Raw genomic sequence first — 16331 nt, forward strand, 5'->3', positions numbered from 1 at the left:
TGGAAAGTCCATATCAGACTCGAAGTCGCTGAGCTGAAGTAGAAGAAGTTGGAGAGACCGTGGGGAACCGCAAGGGTCGGTCTTAGAACCAGTCTTCTGGAACCTCACGTACGACGTTGTGTTTTGGACAACAAATCGCGCGCAACTGACATGTTACGCAGACGACACGTTGGTGCTGGTCTGAGGCTTGATGTGGGGACCGACTATTTGTTTCCCGAAGGCAACGGTGGCCTGTGTGGATGCCTTCATCATGGGATTAGGAGTGGAGGTGTCCCTTGAGAAGACCGAAACCCTGTGGTTCTTATTGCAGAGCAGATGACGGGAAGACTCCAGCGGGGTACTGTCTGAGGTTCGAGTTAGGTTGAGTCTGAGCCTGGAATATCAGATGCAATATCTGGCTACCATCCTCGACAGCCACTGGGCCTTCTGTGTCCACTGCGACTGTCGAGAACACGGCGAACGCCTTAGGATGTTTGCTTCCTCGGATTGACGAGGCCGGAGGTAGGGGGCACCGGTTGTACGGCGGGGTGGTGCGGTCGAAGTTCCTTTACGGGGCTTCGATCTAAGCAGTGAACTTAACGAATAGTCTTCATATCCTGACTGCGTACCCTCAATATTCTTAAGGAGTCACCATAAATCTTAGCATTTTGATGGTTAAAGTCCTTCAGACCAAAAACAAGCATCTTTCATTTCGAGTGTTATTTCAGGTGTCTCTATTACGAAAAGATAGGGAAAAGTTAGTTTTCTCAAGTTTGGTATCTTCCGTTAGCAACTTTCTCTCAAGGGCGGTTAGCACCCTTCCTCACCCACCAACCTAGAAAATTAGCCAATTGACAGCGAAGTCTATTTCCTTTACTCTCCTAATGAAAATTTGTCCTTAACAAATCAGTTTTATTCCTTTCTTTAGACCCACTCATCAGCCTTTTTTCCGCCACAATATCGTCACTGAACTTGACTGATTTTCCATCTTAGATCAGTCGCCTCCTTAATTTAGATAAAGTTGTCAGAGTAAAGTAATTTGTACGTGTCAGCTCAGTGTATACTCTATTGTGACTATTAGGTGGATAATAATGTGCAACAAAAAGAAAGTTGATAATTGTGTTTCGGCTCAACCTTCTTGTTTTTATATAATCTGAGTTGTGACGTGATTTTATGTGACAGCAGCGGCGGTGCTGGCGGGGTTTCCCCCGTTCGTGCTGTCCTGCGGTGTCATGAGTCTGTTGGGTGCGGTTGACCCTGCAGGTACCGACGTTAGAGTCCGGGCGCGACAGAACCTGCCAGAAAGTTGTTGGGTAAGCCCCAATAAGACAGCGGCCGCGTACGGACATAGAGTTGTCGAGATTATCCTGCCAAACTGGGCGTTTAGTTGCACTTCGTGCCATCGAAGAGAGAGGATTGTCATAGTGCTAGGCGGGGGTGAGGGAAGGCTCGTGAGTATGTTCTCGCGGTTCCAGGGCCGCTCCTGGTGATTCTCACTTGGAACGAGTTGGAGAGCGGACGTATTGACGGCTTGCTTCCGCTAGCTGTGTGTATGTACGAGGACGTAGGAGTGTTTGAGTTTCGGTGTGATTCTAATAGGTTGTAATGGGTTAATGTGACGGGAAGTGTAGACTATGGAACCAGATAATCACAGTCGGAGAACGCTCTACTTCCATTTTATTATTACTTTAATCTTCATTTTTTCAGAATTTCTTGCCTGCAATCACCATACACTTGTATGTGTCTTATCTGTAGCGGCACGCGAGCAGGACAATTCAAATCCTGTTATGGTTTTGTTTCGGAGTATCATGACCGTTAGGTCACAGGTATTGCAAGGAGTAACGAACTCCGAGCAAAACAATGTCGCCGCTACTTTCAACCGTCAAACGCAGTCGAGTTCAAACTTTCCAACTGTACCCCGACCATTATAAATAAACAAACGAAATGACGAGCGACAGAGTGCAGCGATCGCAGCATAAGCATACCGACGCATCATGCGTGTATACGGAGTCTCTTGACACGCGTATTTATTTCGTAAACTTATTATACCTGGACTTGTGCTTTGTGTCAAAGTATTATCTGTAATAAATTGCTCACAAACATACAGACAGTAATTCGTGATATTTGACAAGATACATCTTCTACATTACTTCTACATAAGTGCATTTCAACACGGAGTATGCGAACCGGCTCAAGGAACGGATGGAGAAGGTCAGGTCGCATCAGGCTACGTGTCATGGCGAAAGAAAAATCTTCGTTTTTAAGGAATTGGAAACGTCGCCTTATGTTTTCTTGCGTCATGACGCCATAGGAGGCCCTTTACAGCCTCAGTTCGACGGACCGTACAAGGTCATAAAACACCTAGAGAAAAATTATATTATCAGAATAAACGATCGCGACGTAAAGGTTTCCATAGATCGTTTAAAACCGGCGTTCGGCGTCCCAGATAATATTGAAGAAAAGACCGCCGAACCGCGGGATATACTTACTCCGGTGAAGCAACAGAATGCGCACGAGGAAAACAGCGCAGACAACGACAAAACATAAAAAAGAAGTACAAGAAATAGGTATGTTACGCGGTATGGACGTAGAGTTCGTTTTCCAGACCGGTTCCAAGCAGGTCTTAATATGTCGGATTCAGTTTCTCGGAGATAACGTGTATTTATTCCGTGACAGTGTATTGTACCAGGACTTGCAATTTGTGCGGAACTAATTCTCACATACAAAATATATTTCACGAATTGCATACGACAATAATTCGTCTATATCATTTCGCGATACTGGAATAGACCTATCCTCCACATTGGTGACCCCGACGCGATCGAAGATAGCGAAGCAAAACGTTACACTTATAGCTCCGCAACCAATCCGCGTGTCTCCGATGAAGCCGCAGAAGATATCATTTTGGTTCTCCTTATTGGAGATACAGCTCGAGGTAGCGGAAGTCAAGAAAGAGACAGATAAAGCCACCATTCTGCTCGGGTGCCTCGAACCAGAGTACTTGGAGCGACTGGATAATGTTGATTTGGATTCCTCGGTCGGCAGTCAGTATGACCGGTTAAGGGAGGAGCTGATACGGAGTCTGGCAGAATCCGACAGCGAAAAGGTAAAGAAGCTAGTAAAAAAAGAGCTGATGGATAACAGTAGGCCATCTCAATTGTACCATGATCTGAGGAAGCTGGCCAGTCCCTTGGCCTCGAAGAAGTTCATCCTTACTCTATGGAAAAACCGGAACCCGTATCGCGACATATGGGGCTATCACCTTGTCCCTCGATCTGACCTTGCGTCGAGATTTTAAGTGGCGTTTTCTGATAGTCGACGTGAAAACGCTCATCATCGGTGTCGACTTTTTGGGCCATTACGGGTTACTCGTCGACCCGCGAAACAGGCGACTCCTGGACAAGACTACCCAGCTGTTTACAAGGGGATCCGCAGCTGAGACCGACGTAGGATCCATTAGGACCATCGACAAGGAATCCCCGTACCATCGATTATTAACAGAATTTCCGGCGTTAACTCGACCATCCGTCTTCAGGCGAAGTACGATAAAGCACGGAGTGCAGCATCATATCTGCACGATACCTGGAACCCCCGTCCACGCGAAACCACGCCGCCTAGCCTCCGATCGACTCAAGCAGGCAAAGGCGGAATTCGAAATTCAATTCCTTGGCTATACCGTTACCGCGGAGGGAATAAAAGTTCTGGCTGAACGCGTTGGAGCGATTATGAAAGTACCGCGTCCCACTACTATTAAAGAACTACGAAGATACCTCGGCATGATTAACTTTTATCGACGTTTCATACCGAGGGTCGCGCAAATACTGCAACCGCTCAACGATTTGTTAAAAGGCACTACGAAATACAATGCGACTATTGAGAGATTCGAGCAATCCGAAAAGAGCTTCCACGAGTCGAAGCGCGCCTTAGTTAACGCGACAATGTTAGCGCACTTGACTCCTGGCGCGCCCGTTAGCCTCGTGGTCGATGCTTCCGATTACGCAATAGGAGCGGTACTCCAATAACGCGTCAATGATACCTGGCAGCCTTTAGGTTTCATGACGAAATCCTTATCCCTCGCGCAACGAAAGCAGAGCGCGTATGACCGTGAATTACTCGCGATGTACACGGCGGTAAAGCGACTCAAACACACTGTTGAAGGGAGAGATTTCGCGATTTACACGGATCATACACACCCCTGATATATGCGTTTGAGCAAAATCCTGTCAAATGTTCGCCAAGACAATTCCGTCAGCTCGACTATGTGGGATAATTTACGACAAATATCCGACATATTAAGGGAATTGATAATACGATAGCCGATACCGTATCACGAATGGAGGCGATCGGGAAATCCGTCGATCACCAAACATTAGCAGAAGCGCAAGCGGATACCGCAGAGCCACATCAAATTATTAAGTCAGGCTCTAGTGAGCTGAAATTGAAAAAAATACAATTTCCCGATCAGGACGTCGGAATTTATTGTGATCTTACAAACGAAACCCCGCGACCGTATGTACCGGAGCCGTTGCGTCGCACTGTATTTCAGTCGTTGCATGGTCTTTTCCATCCTGGAATACGTGCTACGCAGAAATTGGTGACAACACGTTTCGTGTGGTCGTCCACCAATAAAGATTATCGAAATTGGACGCGACGGTGTATACCATGTCAACGCTGCAAAGTCACCAGGTACGTATCCTCGCAGGTCGGAACGTTCAAAACGGTAGCGGGCCCGTTCGAGCATATACACTTAGACAATTTCGTCATGCCATATTCACAAGGGTATCGATATTGCCTAACGTGTATCGATCGTTTCACGCGTTGGCCCGAAGCTATTCCCATTGTCGACATGGAAGCGGCAACCGTTGCTTCGGCCCTCCTTAATACTTGGATAGCACGTTTTAGCGTACCTTTAAGAATCACGACCAACCAAGGACGCCAATTTGAATCACGGTTGGTCGAAGAGTTGTGCCAGTTGCTCGGCGCCAAGCATATACGCACGACCGCCTATCATCCCGCGACCAACGGGATGGTAGAGCGGCTACACAGACAGTTAAAAGCGGCGATAAAGTGCCACGGCACGAGCAACTGGGTCGAGGTTCTGCCAATAGTATTGTTAGGCATCCGAACCGCGATAAAGCATAAAGACTTAAACGCAACGGCCGCCGAAATGATCTACGGCACCGACATACGATTGCCGGCGGAATTTTTCAGCGCAACTAAGCAGCAAGCCAATACGGAGTATGCGAAACGGCTTAAAGAACAGATGGGGAAGGTCAGACCACATCCGGCTACGCGTCATGGCGAAAGAAAGATCTTCGTTTTTAAGGAATTAGAATCGTCGCCATATGTTTTCTTGCGTCATGACACCATAGGAAGCAATTTACAGCCTCAGTTCGACGGACCGTACAAGGTTATCAAACGCCTCGAAAAAATCATATTATTAGAATAAACGATCGCGACGTAACGGTTTCCATAGATCGTCTAAAACCGGCATTCGGTGTCCCAGACGATATTGAAGAAAAGACCGCCGAACCTCGCGCTATACTTATTCCGGTGAAGCAAGCGAATGCGCACGATGAAAACAGCGCAGACAGTGGCAAAACAACGCCAAAAAGCACTAGTAATAGGTATGTTACGAGGTATGGACATAGAGTTCGTTTTCCCGACCGGTTCCAGGCAGGTCTCGACTAGACGCCTTAATATGTCGGATAGGTGTAAAGATAGTAAGATAACGACGACAAGACAAACTTCGTAGATATCCTAAAAAAATTTTAACGTAAACGTTATCACTGGAAGGGAGGTAATGTAGCGGCACGCGAGCAGGACAATTCAAATCCTGTTATTGTTTTGTTTCGGAGTATCATGACCGTTAGGTCACGGCTATTGCAAGGAGTAATGAACTCCGAACAAAACAATGTCACCGCTACTTTCAACCGTCAAACGCAGTCGAGTTCAAATTTTCCGACTGTCCCCAGACCAGTATAAGTAAACAGACGAAATCACGAGCGTGAAGTTCATCGATCGCTGCAGAAGCATTATATCGTACCAGGACTTGTAATTTGTGCTGAACTAATTTTCATATACGAAATATATATAACAAATTGCATACGACAGCAGTTTGTCCATTTTATTTCGCGATATTTGAATAGACCTATCCTCCACATATCGACTCAACCGGACCTCGCAGTTTTTAACCATAAAATGCCTTAAAGTCTCAAAGCATAGTCTGTCGATGTTCATCGGTTACATCACATGAGATACCGAGAAACAAGAGATAGTGTTATATTCAACACAATCATTCGATAACTGATGACTGAGTGAAAGGAATGCAACAGCGTCGTTCAACAAGAAGAAGGACAATTCCGAGGTTAGTGAGAAGTCACAAGGAACGTAATGAAACAACTGTAAGGGAGATGGCACAAGCGGCGAGTGGGTCGACTGATGATTTAATTCATCACGAGAGCTCGATTGAAAGCTTGAATCTTTAAAGGGGATCTTACAAATCCCTACAGCGAAGAACACCATCCCACGAGCAAGAATATGTACATTTGCACTGCATAGACAGTACTTCGAAATGAAGAAGAGACAGTGCTAGATCTATACATAAAAAGTGTAGCTGACGTTATAAGACGATACGATATGTAACGAGAAACGTAAATGTACAACAACCCGTTAACATATCCATGTAAAAAGAAGTAATCGTAGCAGCATTATGAAGCATTGATGGAAAACGAAAACAGTAAAATAACTTCACCTAATCGCAATAATTAAGAATACCAAATACAAGTGAGGTGAGGGGCAGGTGGTAATAGGGCTACTGCTGTAGATGGCTCTGAGAGGTACTGCTGCTTTTTCTTCTAACTTAAGAATCGTGGAAAGAAAAATGGGACTACGTGGGCCCACTCCCGCGAAATAACATTTACAAAGGCCTGGACCATGTAAAGGGTTTGGACGCCGTAGCTACCGATGACTTGGCCCGAGTTATTGCGATCAGAAAGCTGCAAGACATCGGCGATAGGGTTGGGGAAGCCACGAAGGTCATCACAGAATGGTGCGTGGACACGGGCCTTCATCTGGCACCAGATAAGACTGAAATGATACTGTTGACGGGGAAGCACGTCTCGAAAATGCTAAAATTGATAGGACGGAAAAACAAACCAAAAGTACAGTGAAATATTTTGATGTTTGATATGATGACGAGGAAGCACGTCCCGAAAATACTGAAATTTATTAGACGGAAAAACAAACCAAAAGTACAGTGAAATATTTTGATGTTTGATATGATAACGAGGAAGCACGTCCCGAAAATACTGAAATTTATTAAACGGAAAAACAAACCAAAAGTACAGTGAAATATTTTGATGTTTGATATGATGACGAGGAAGTACGTCCCGAAAATACTGAAATTTATTAAACGGAAAAACAAACCAAAAGTACAGTGAAATATTTTGATGTTTCATCGGACAACGCTAGGACGTATTCTCCTCATTCCGAACAGGTGTGCGGCAAGGCAGAGGCGTTCGTTAGCGCCATTAGAAACCTGTTGTCGAACGTAAACGGTCCGAACAGCTCCATTAGGATGCTGTACTATGGGTAGTATGGAGATGGGAGTCGGTGGTACTTTACGCTGCACCAATATGGGCATCTGCGCTGAGCTATCAAGAAAATAGCTAAGATAAAGTGACACACGCGGTCCTATGCGTGGTGACCGGCAGTATGCCCATACCTATTAAGGCCACGCTGCGGGAGAAAAAATAATCATTTAAGAAGAGTTTTGCCGCGCTCAGGAATACACACAGGATAAACAAGAAGAATATCTGATCGAGGTCGGCCGGTCAACTTTAATCAAGAGGCGGGGAATCGGAGGAGGATTGAATGTGCCTTCTATAAAATTTCATCCAAATTTACTTTTGTCAAATTTACACGTCGTTATTATTGCATTATCTGCTGTTGATAAATGATAAGTATGCATATGCACACAGTTCGTATATTGTTCTAACGACTTCTCACCCCATTTTTAAGGGGTTAATGTATGCTCTAGAAATTAATACAAAGCATTCGTAATGCATGCGTTAAAATTAAGGGGAATTAGTAAGTAATTCGTAATAATGTAATGAAGTTAGAATTATAAATAAACACAAGATTGGTATCTGTAAAAAATTCAATGTAGTTCATGTTGGAATATATTCAATTTCCTATACGTGTCAATCTTGCGTTTATAAGAAAGAGCAACACCTTGAATTGGAAGTAATGTAAATCTACAATCAGTATATTTCTATGTTGTATCCATGCGAAAAAGCAATGTCTTAGTGGCAACGCATTTTCGTAATGTTATTATGGCGAATAGCTTGCCGCTATTTAGCCTTACAATAATTTATCACTGAGCGTGCGTGTATGAATGTTTGGAAAGTCGGTATCAGACTCGAAGTCGCTAAGCTGAAGTAGAAGAAGTTGGAGAGACCGTGGAGAACCGCAAGGGTCGGTCTTAGAACCAGTCTTCTGGAGCCTCACGTACGACGTTGTATTTTGGACAACAAATCGCGCCCGGAATCGACACTGACGTGACTAGCAAACGACACGTTGGTGCTGGTCTGAGGCTTGATGTGGGGACGGACTATCTGTCACCCGGAAGCGACGGTAGCCTGTTTGGTTGTCTTCATTATGGGATTGGGATTGGAGGTGTCCCTTGAGAAGACCGAAGCCCTGAGGTTCTTGTTTCAGGGCAGATGACGGGACGCCTCCAGCGGGGTACTGTCTGAGGCTGGGGTTAGGTTGGGCCTGAATCAGTAATGTCAGATGAAATATCTGGTTCTCATCCTCGACAGCTATTGGGCCTTCCGTGACCACTTCGTGCGTCTGGTACCGTATATCGAGAACACAGCGAATGCCTTAGGATGTTTGCTGCCACGGATTGGCGAACCCGGAGGCTGGGGGCGCCGGTTGTATGCCGGGATGGTGCGGTTAAACTTCCTTTACGGGGCTCCGATCTGAGTGGTGGACTAGAAGACCAACCGCCGCAGCCTCCTGCTGTGCAGGAAGTTGCATGGGACGATAGTGACGTGATTTTATGTGACAGCAGCGGCGGTGCTGGCGGGGTTTCCCCCGTTCGAGCTGCCCTGCGGTGTCATGAGTCTGTTGGGTGCGGTTGACCCTGCAGGTACCAACGTTAGAGTCCAGGCGCCACAGAACCTGCTAGAAAGTTGGTGGGTAAGGCCCGATAAATCTACTGCAACCTGTTAACCTATCAATGTAAAAAGAAGTAATCGTGGGAGCATTATGAAGCATTGATGGAAAACGAAAACAGTAAAATAACTTCACTTAATCGGAACAATTAAGAATATCAAATACAAGCAACGAAGGAAACGCGATGCTCTATAATCGTGTAAGCTGAAGGAATTGCCTGCGGTATCTACCACTACATTGATTTCAACGTCACAAACACCTACTCTTGGAAGGATTCAATGAATAATGAACTAATGAAATATAAAGTAGACTAAATTTCGTGCTGTGTACTGTCGTTGAGTTTTTGTTTAAGTAAAGTTCAACATTGTTACAATACGCATTGTTAAGTATTCTTCTTTTAGTCTAAACGTCTTGGCGTATCGTGGAGCCTCGACAAAATATCCCTGATGAACAAGGCGTTTGAGAGAGTGATAATGAAAAAGATTGAACGGAAGGTGGAAGGTAGAATTAATGATGCTCAACGTGGATTTCATCGCGATAGTTCGACTGAGAATTCATGGATAAGAGCAAAAGGCTACCTTCGTCTGAGTGAATGCAAGTATGCATTGGGGATTTTTCTTGACTTCAGGAAGACGTTGGCAACCTGGAATTGCCTAGGGTGATTGAGAAATTGAATGAAATAAGGTGCGACGAGATTGCTCTGTGAAAAAGCTACTCTCAGCAGAGGACCTCATGTATGATCAGAATGAGAGGGGCTGTTTGGAAAAAGGTAGAGTGTGGATATCCTCAAGAGTCCATCTGTCATCCATTCATCTGAAACCTGATGATGGATAGGCTACCGTGGAAGATGGAGGACAGCAGGTGGACATACGTTGAAGATTATGCTCAATAACTGACACTCGCTCCTTGGAATCGCATGTGACATAACAAATGATAGTTGCTGTCGAGTGCCGCCACAAGTAGAATCCCGATGAGATTGAGCGAAAATGAGACGAGTGAATGGAAAGGGTTCATGCACGATGCATACATGTAGGTGTCTCGGACTCAATGACTTATGTATACTATGCAGAAGTAGGTTACCACACGAAAGCTAATCTCGCAGACCGACGATGAAGAAAGGGCTAGGACTATAAATCACTGAAGAAGAACTGATGAATGCCATGAGAAGGATTGACTTGAGGAAAACGGTTAGCGTCATCTGGTGACCCTGATACACTACGAAGATCCTAGCGGAGCAGCAACCCAGGCAGCACTATCCAATAAAATCAATAGATCTGGAAATCTTCCGGCCGTATGGAAGGTGGCAAGGGTGGTCTACTAGCGGAACCGGGAAAGAATCCGTTACTTCCGTCATCCTACAGACCCATTAGTATCTTACCAGCATTGTGCAAGATGTGAAAACACACCTTTATGATGCCCATCGAAAGGAAGGGGGCGTCTCTGGAGACTCCTTCCATGTGGAGCAGTTTGGATACAGAGAAAAGAGGAGCACGATTGAGACGTCCTTGGTAGAGTTTTGTTGGATTGGGGATTCATGTAGGAAACGGAGCCTGATGTGCGTTCTTGACGCCATGGACGTCAGAAACGCCTTCAACACTTTAAGATGAAAAAAGATTATATAAGTAATCGATGCATTTTATTACATGACTACCTTCGGACAGAAGAATTTTAGCTTACTGCGGCGACAGTATAGTCAGAACACATATACACACAGGAGTCCCAAAGGGATCGACCGTGAGCCCACTGCTGCTGAATAACTTTTACGACGGCCTGCACCATATAAAGAACTTGGACGGCATAGCTTTCGATGACTTGGCCGTAGTTATTACGACGAGAAAGCTGCAAGACATCGATGATAGGATTTGGGAAGCCGCGAAGGTCATCACAGAATGGTGCGCAGACACGGGCCCTTATCGGGCCCAAGGTAATACTGAAATTATACTGTTGACAGGGAAGCGCGTCCCGAAAATGTGCCTTTAGGTTTATTTTTCCGTTCCTTCAATTTCAGCATTAATACAGTGAAATATTTGGATGTTTTATTGGTCAACGCTAGGAAGTACTCTCCTCATATGGTGCAGGTGTGTGGCAAGGTAAGGGCGTTCGTTGGCCCCATTAGAAACCTGTTACCGAACGTAAACGGACGTAAACGTAAACTCCATTAGGAAGTTGCATTATGGAGTATGAGAGTCGGTGGTGTTTTACGCTGCACCAATATGTGCATCTGCGCTGAGCTATCAAGACAATAGCTAAGATAAAGTGTCACACGCGGCCCTATGTGTTGTGACGGGCAGTATGCCCATATCTATTAAGGCCAGGCTGCGGGAGAAAAAATAATCATTTAAGAAGAGTTTTGACGCGCTCAGGAGACAATACACACAGGATAAACAAGAAGAATATCTGATCGAGGTCGGCCGGTCAACTTTAATCAAGAGGCGGGGAATCGGAGGAGGATTGAATGTGCCTTCTATAAAATTTCATCCAAATTTACTTTTGTCAAATTTACACGTCGTTATTATTGCATTATCTGCTGTTGATAAACGATAAGTATGTATGTGCACACAGTTCGTATATTGTTCGAACGACTTCTCACCCCATTTTTAAGGGGTTAATGTATGCTCTAGAAATTAATACAAAGCATTCATAATGCATGCGTTAAAATTAAGGGGAATTAGTAAGTAATTCGTAATAATGTAATGAAGTTAGAATTATAAATAAACACAAGATTGGTATCTGTAAAAAATTCAATGTAGTTCATGTTGGAATATATTCAATTTTCTATACGTGTCAATCTTGCGTTTATAAGAAAGACCAGCACCTTGAATTGGAAGTAATGTAAATCTACAATCAGTATATTTCTATGTTGTATCCATGCGAAAAAGCAATGTCTTAGTGGCAACGCATTTTCGTAATGTTATTATGGCGAATAGCTTGCCGCTATTTAGCCTTACAATAATTTATCACTGAGCGTGCGTGTATGAATGTTTGGAAAGTCGATATCAGACTCGAAGTCGCCGAGCTGAAGATACCGACAATATGACTGTTCAAGGATACGTGAAATATTGCATTGTTCGGAAAGTAATTTCGTTTCTTCCGTCTGGATGTCGCTAGTCATATCTTTAAGCAGCCAACTTCGTCCTAACCTATAAAATCATTACACGTTTTCACAAATAATACTTCAAACTTCATTTAAAAACAGTATTGATTTTGCGTGTGCCAAGTCGTTTTTGTTTGTTTCGTTGTATTAAAAATGGAAAACCAAAGTGAGCGTTTTCATCGTGTGCTCTTCATTACCGTAAAGACGTAAATGCAGTGCCAATAAGAAAATGCAGAAATTAAAAGGTAATTTCGTCGTTACAAATGTGCCACGTTCTGAAAGGCCGGTTGAGGCTGGTAAAGACCGAATAAATTGTTATAACATTGTGTGCACTATTCTTAAATTGTTAGGTTTTATCGTTCATTTTTCTACTAATTTTAAATACATTGCTGCTATTGAGTCATTGTATTTTTAGCTAGTTCCTTTAATTATAGTATATAATATAGTCAATTAGAGTATGCTTCTCAATTGTTAATGGCTTTCTCAATTGTTAAAACACAACCTGATGATTGAGGGAGTGCAGCATAAATTTCTTAGAAAAATAGCTTTTCGCTTAAACAACTTTATGCTATCTATGCAACTATAAACCATTGTTAAATATGCTTAATTTGATCTCATTACTTGAACGCAGAATTGTCAATGGTCTTCCTTTTTTATTTCAAATTATAAATAGCAAAGTCCCATCTTCTGCAATTATTATAACTAATTTATTTGTATTTTCGTTCAGAAACTTTTAGAAAAAGTCACATATTTTATGCCCACTGCCGTAAAATCTAAATATAGTTCAAATGATCCAATTAATCGAATATTGAAACTAGCCAATACATTTACGAATAAGATCGATTTATTCTGTAATTTACTTATTTTGTGTCAAGACATCTTTATATAGAGCTTTACGTGCTGTTTCAGTCGTGTTTTTAATTATAGAACTTTTATAATTGCATTAAATTTAGCTTTTGTATTGTATATTATGTAACTATTAGTGCTCCTTGTTTCATTTTTCTTTTTGTCGCTCCTATCTTTGTTTACTTGAATACCAACTGAGAATAAGCGTCTAATCCATTTTGGTCAAAACTGAATTAACGACATAGTACGGTTCTGCAGTTGCAGTTTGTTCCAGTACATTCTGCAGTTTGGTAATTTGACAAAATATGATGAAAACGCATGTAAAAAGGAAAGAGAAGAGAGTTAAACAAGAGTACTTAATCAATTTGTAAAAAGCCTCATACGTTTACAATGCTTGGAAAGAAAATATGCGAAATAATTTATCTCATTTGACATATGCGAAATAATTCAACTCACTGAACATAGATCGCGTGCGTGCATCAAATATGATGCATATGCATGTGATCATACATGTACAGTGCACAGAACAGTGAACGTGTTAATACACTGAAAGCAGAAATTAACCCCAAAAACCGATAATGTTTTCATGGTTATAACATATTAATTTATTATTCTACTTTATTTTTATCTGATTAATTATCCATAGTTAATACATTTTAATATGTTAATTGTCCAAGTTATAAAATATTCATTTTTTGCTTCACCTCAAACTTGAAAATAATTTCGTTTTTACTTTACTTTCCCCTGCAATTTAATTAGCGGAGCTATCACAATTCTGCGATTACAATCCGAAATCTCACTGATATAATACTTTATCAATGACTAATATGGATGAGTCATCGTACAATGGGGACAGATATGAAGTGACTCATCTGATGGAGCCTCGGACTCGATTGGATTGGTGGCCGTTTTGTTTTTTTCGTGGAGGAAACCTTCATAGACGCTCTGCGCCCTCCGGGAAGAGGGCGCTGGGTAGTGCCGGCCCTAGAAATGCTCATTAGCATGTCTAGAAATGTCAGATCTTTTCACCTCTATAGCGTATAATTATATACAAATATCTCCCGCGCAGAACAGGGTAATTAAGTTACGAAAAAATGTCACGCGAAACCGCGTTATATGAAACGAAAAATTAATGGAAAAACGGTGGTTAAATTATAGCAGTTAAGAAAAGTACATATGCTGTTTTTTTCGTAATTAACAGAAATATGTTGATTAAAATAATCGATAATTAATTTAAATTATTCGATATTAATATTATTCGCGTTACAAAAATGTCACCAACTTTTTATCTGAAAAGATTGAAGTTGCTACTACCCCACAGCGAAAAAATGATCGAGAGCAAACGATTGATGCCCCAAGAGTTAAAAACGGATACAAAATTTCGATGTTGAAAAATTCCACACGGAAATCTGAAGCGACACATCACGCTGGTCGATTAAGAAATATCGAATGACAAGACTCGCGCATAAAAATTCTTGCTACGTTGCTTTGTGTATGGATTTCTCCAATTTCACCAATTCGTTGTACGGGACTTCCCCAATTCTCACGCTGTTTTAGAACGAATTCGTGTTATATATATGTGCCCTACGACCTGGGAGTATTACACGTTTGAGTCCGCTTGTTGAGCGAGTATATCTAACATCCCGTTGACCGTGGATTCGTTATCGATCCCTGGGGCCATTGTCACTAGTGTCGCGAGTGTGTGACCGCTGTGGGTTTGCGTCAACTTTGTAATCTTTTTATTTGTGTCAATAAAAATCACTCCCGTGCTGTAAGAAAATGGATAGCTTCAGTGAAGAATCATTGCCTATCCCAAGCCCTCACAGTGATAGCGACTCGAGCCCGGACTCGAATCGTGACTCGACATATATATCGCGTACATATAATCCTTTGAAAAATAAATCTCCCAAAGAAGAAGTGGCAGAAGGTATGTTTCTTGCAAATTGTAGAAAATACAGAAGCGTAAAATTAACGATATCGTAGGGTTGAGAAAGGTGTGCAGATTCAAATAGCACACGTTTTGTTCGATTAACATTAAGAGCAAATTAAGATTATGAGTAAACGCGTTTTTACTTCGTCCAAAGAAAATATACATCATTAAATACCAGAACTGAACAATTGAGGAACCACTGGCCCAAATTTGCTTTTTTGCAATGCTAATTGGTCCATAGTTGTTAAGATAATATAGATATACTTTCTTAAGTTATGTTAGTTTTTGTAAAAAAAAAAAAAAATAAGAAAGTAAAATATATCTAAAAAATGTAATCGTATTCCAATCAATTTATGTGAGACATAATTAACATTCAAATTGTTAAAGGATGTTAAATGAAATATGTGAGAAAAGAGAATTGTTGTTAAAGGAACACATAGAAAATATCGTTCTAAACATAGAAATAGTAAAAGAATATATACCTAGGCCTTTGCTGAGACAGAATGTTACTGAATCGAAGCCCGAAACAATTTCCTTCCCGGATATTCCTGATCCCACGCTTGCATTCCATAGCCTGGATCCGTCCATGTGCAACTTCAAGTTATGTTCTTTGCACAGTGATACTAATTCCTTAATCCAGCTTAGAGGAACAATTTTTCCATTAATTGTATTTTCCACAATTACCAGCTTAGAAATGGGCTCGTAATTTCTGTCATGGCGCAGCTTTGATCGCAGTTCAGAAAGATCGAAAGTGCCATCGTCATTGTTACGTAACGATCTAAGACTCACTCCTCCGATTTGAACAGCGCCGCATTGTTCGTGTAACAAAATATGAACAGAATCGCCACAATATGCCTCACATCCACGATCGTTGCAATGGTTCATTACTGAAAATTTAGAAAATAATCAAACAAGTTTTCTTGAAAATTAACATGCAAAGTAAGATTTAAATAAATATGCAACTCTCGAGGCCTAGAACATTACGATAAGTCTAACATTTTGTTTGCTTACAAATTTTCGGTGAAGGATAAAGATATTTGTAGAGACCTTTCAGCAACATCTTGACTCTGTGTTTATATCCTTTTTTTCCTTATATAAAATTTCAAAATAGTGGAATGGTGGCAAATGTGATTGGATTTTGCAAAGTAGAAAGTTTTTATGCCAACTTATACAAAAATAGATTATCTTCGACCGTAGGTACGGTTTTCCGATAATTTTGGAAAATAAGAACATTGAAGGTGCCGTTAAGGACAAGATCTGACTTTCACTGACAAAAGTTAACTTTAAACATTTATAAAA

General features: G+C 42.0%; 1 protein-coding gene across 5 annotated transcripts in view; it reads right to left on the bottom strand.

Moving 5' to 3' along the window:
- Positions 1 to 16331, bottom strand: part of LOC126874988 (L-allo-threonine aldolase) — a 51857-nt gene that overhangs the window by 6760 nt on the left and 28766 nt on the right. For all 5 annotated transcript variants that reach the window (XM_050637589.1, XM_050637590.1, XM_050637591.1 and 2 more), the window contains one exon: positions 15515 to 15919. In XM_050637589.1, coding sequence (XP_050493546.1) covers positions 15515 to 15919 — 405 coding nt within the window. The remainder of the gene's footprint in view (positions 1 to 15514; positions 15920 to 16331) is intronic.

This window comes from Bombus huntii, chromosome 17 (genome assembly GCF_024542735.1).
Source record: "Bombus huntii isolate Logan2020A chromosome 17, iyBomHunt1.1, whole genome shotgun sequence".
NCBI classification, from domain to species: Eukaryota; Metazoa; Arthropoda; class Insecta; order Hymenoptera; family Apidae; genus Bombus; species Bombus huntii.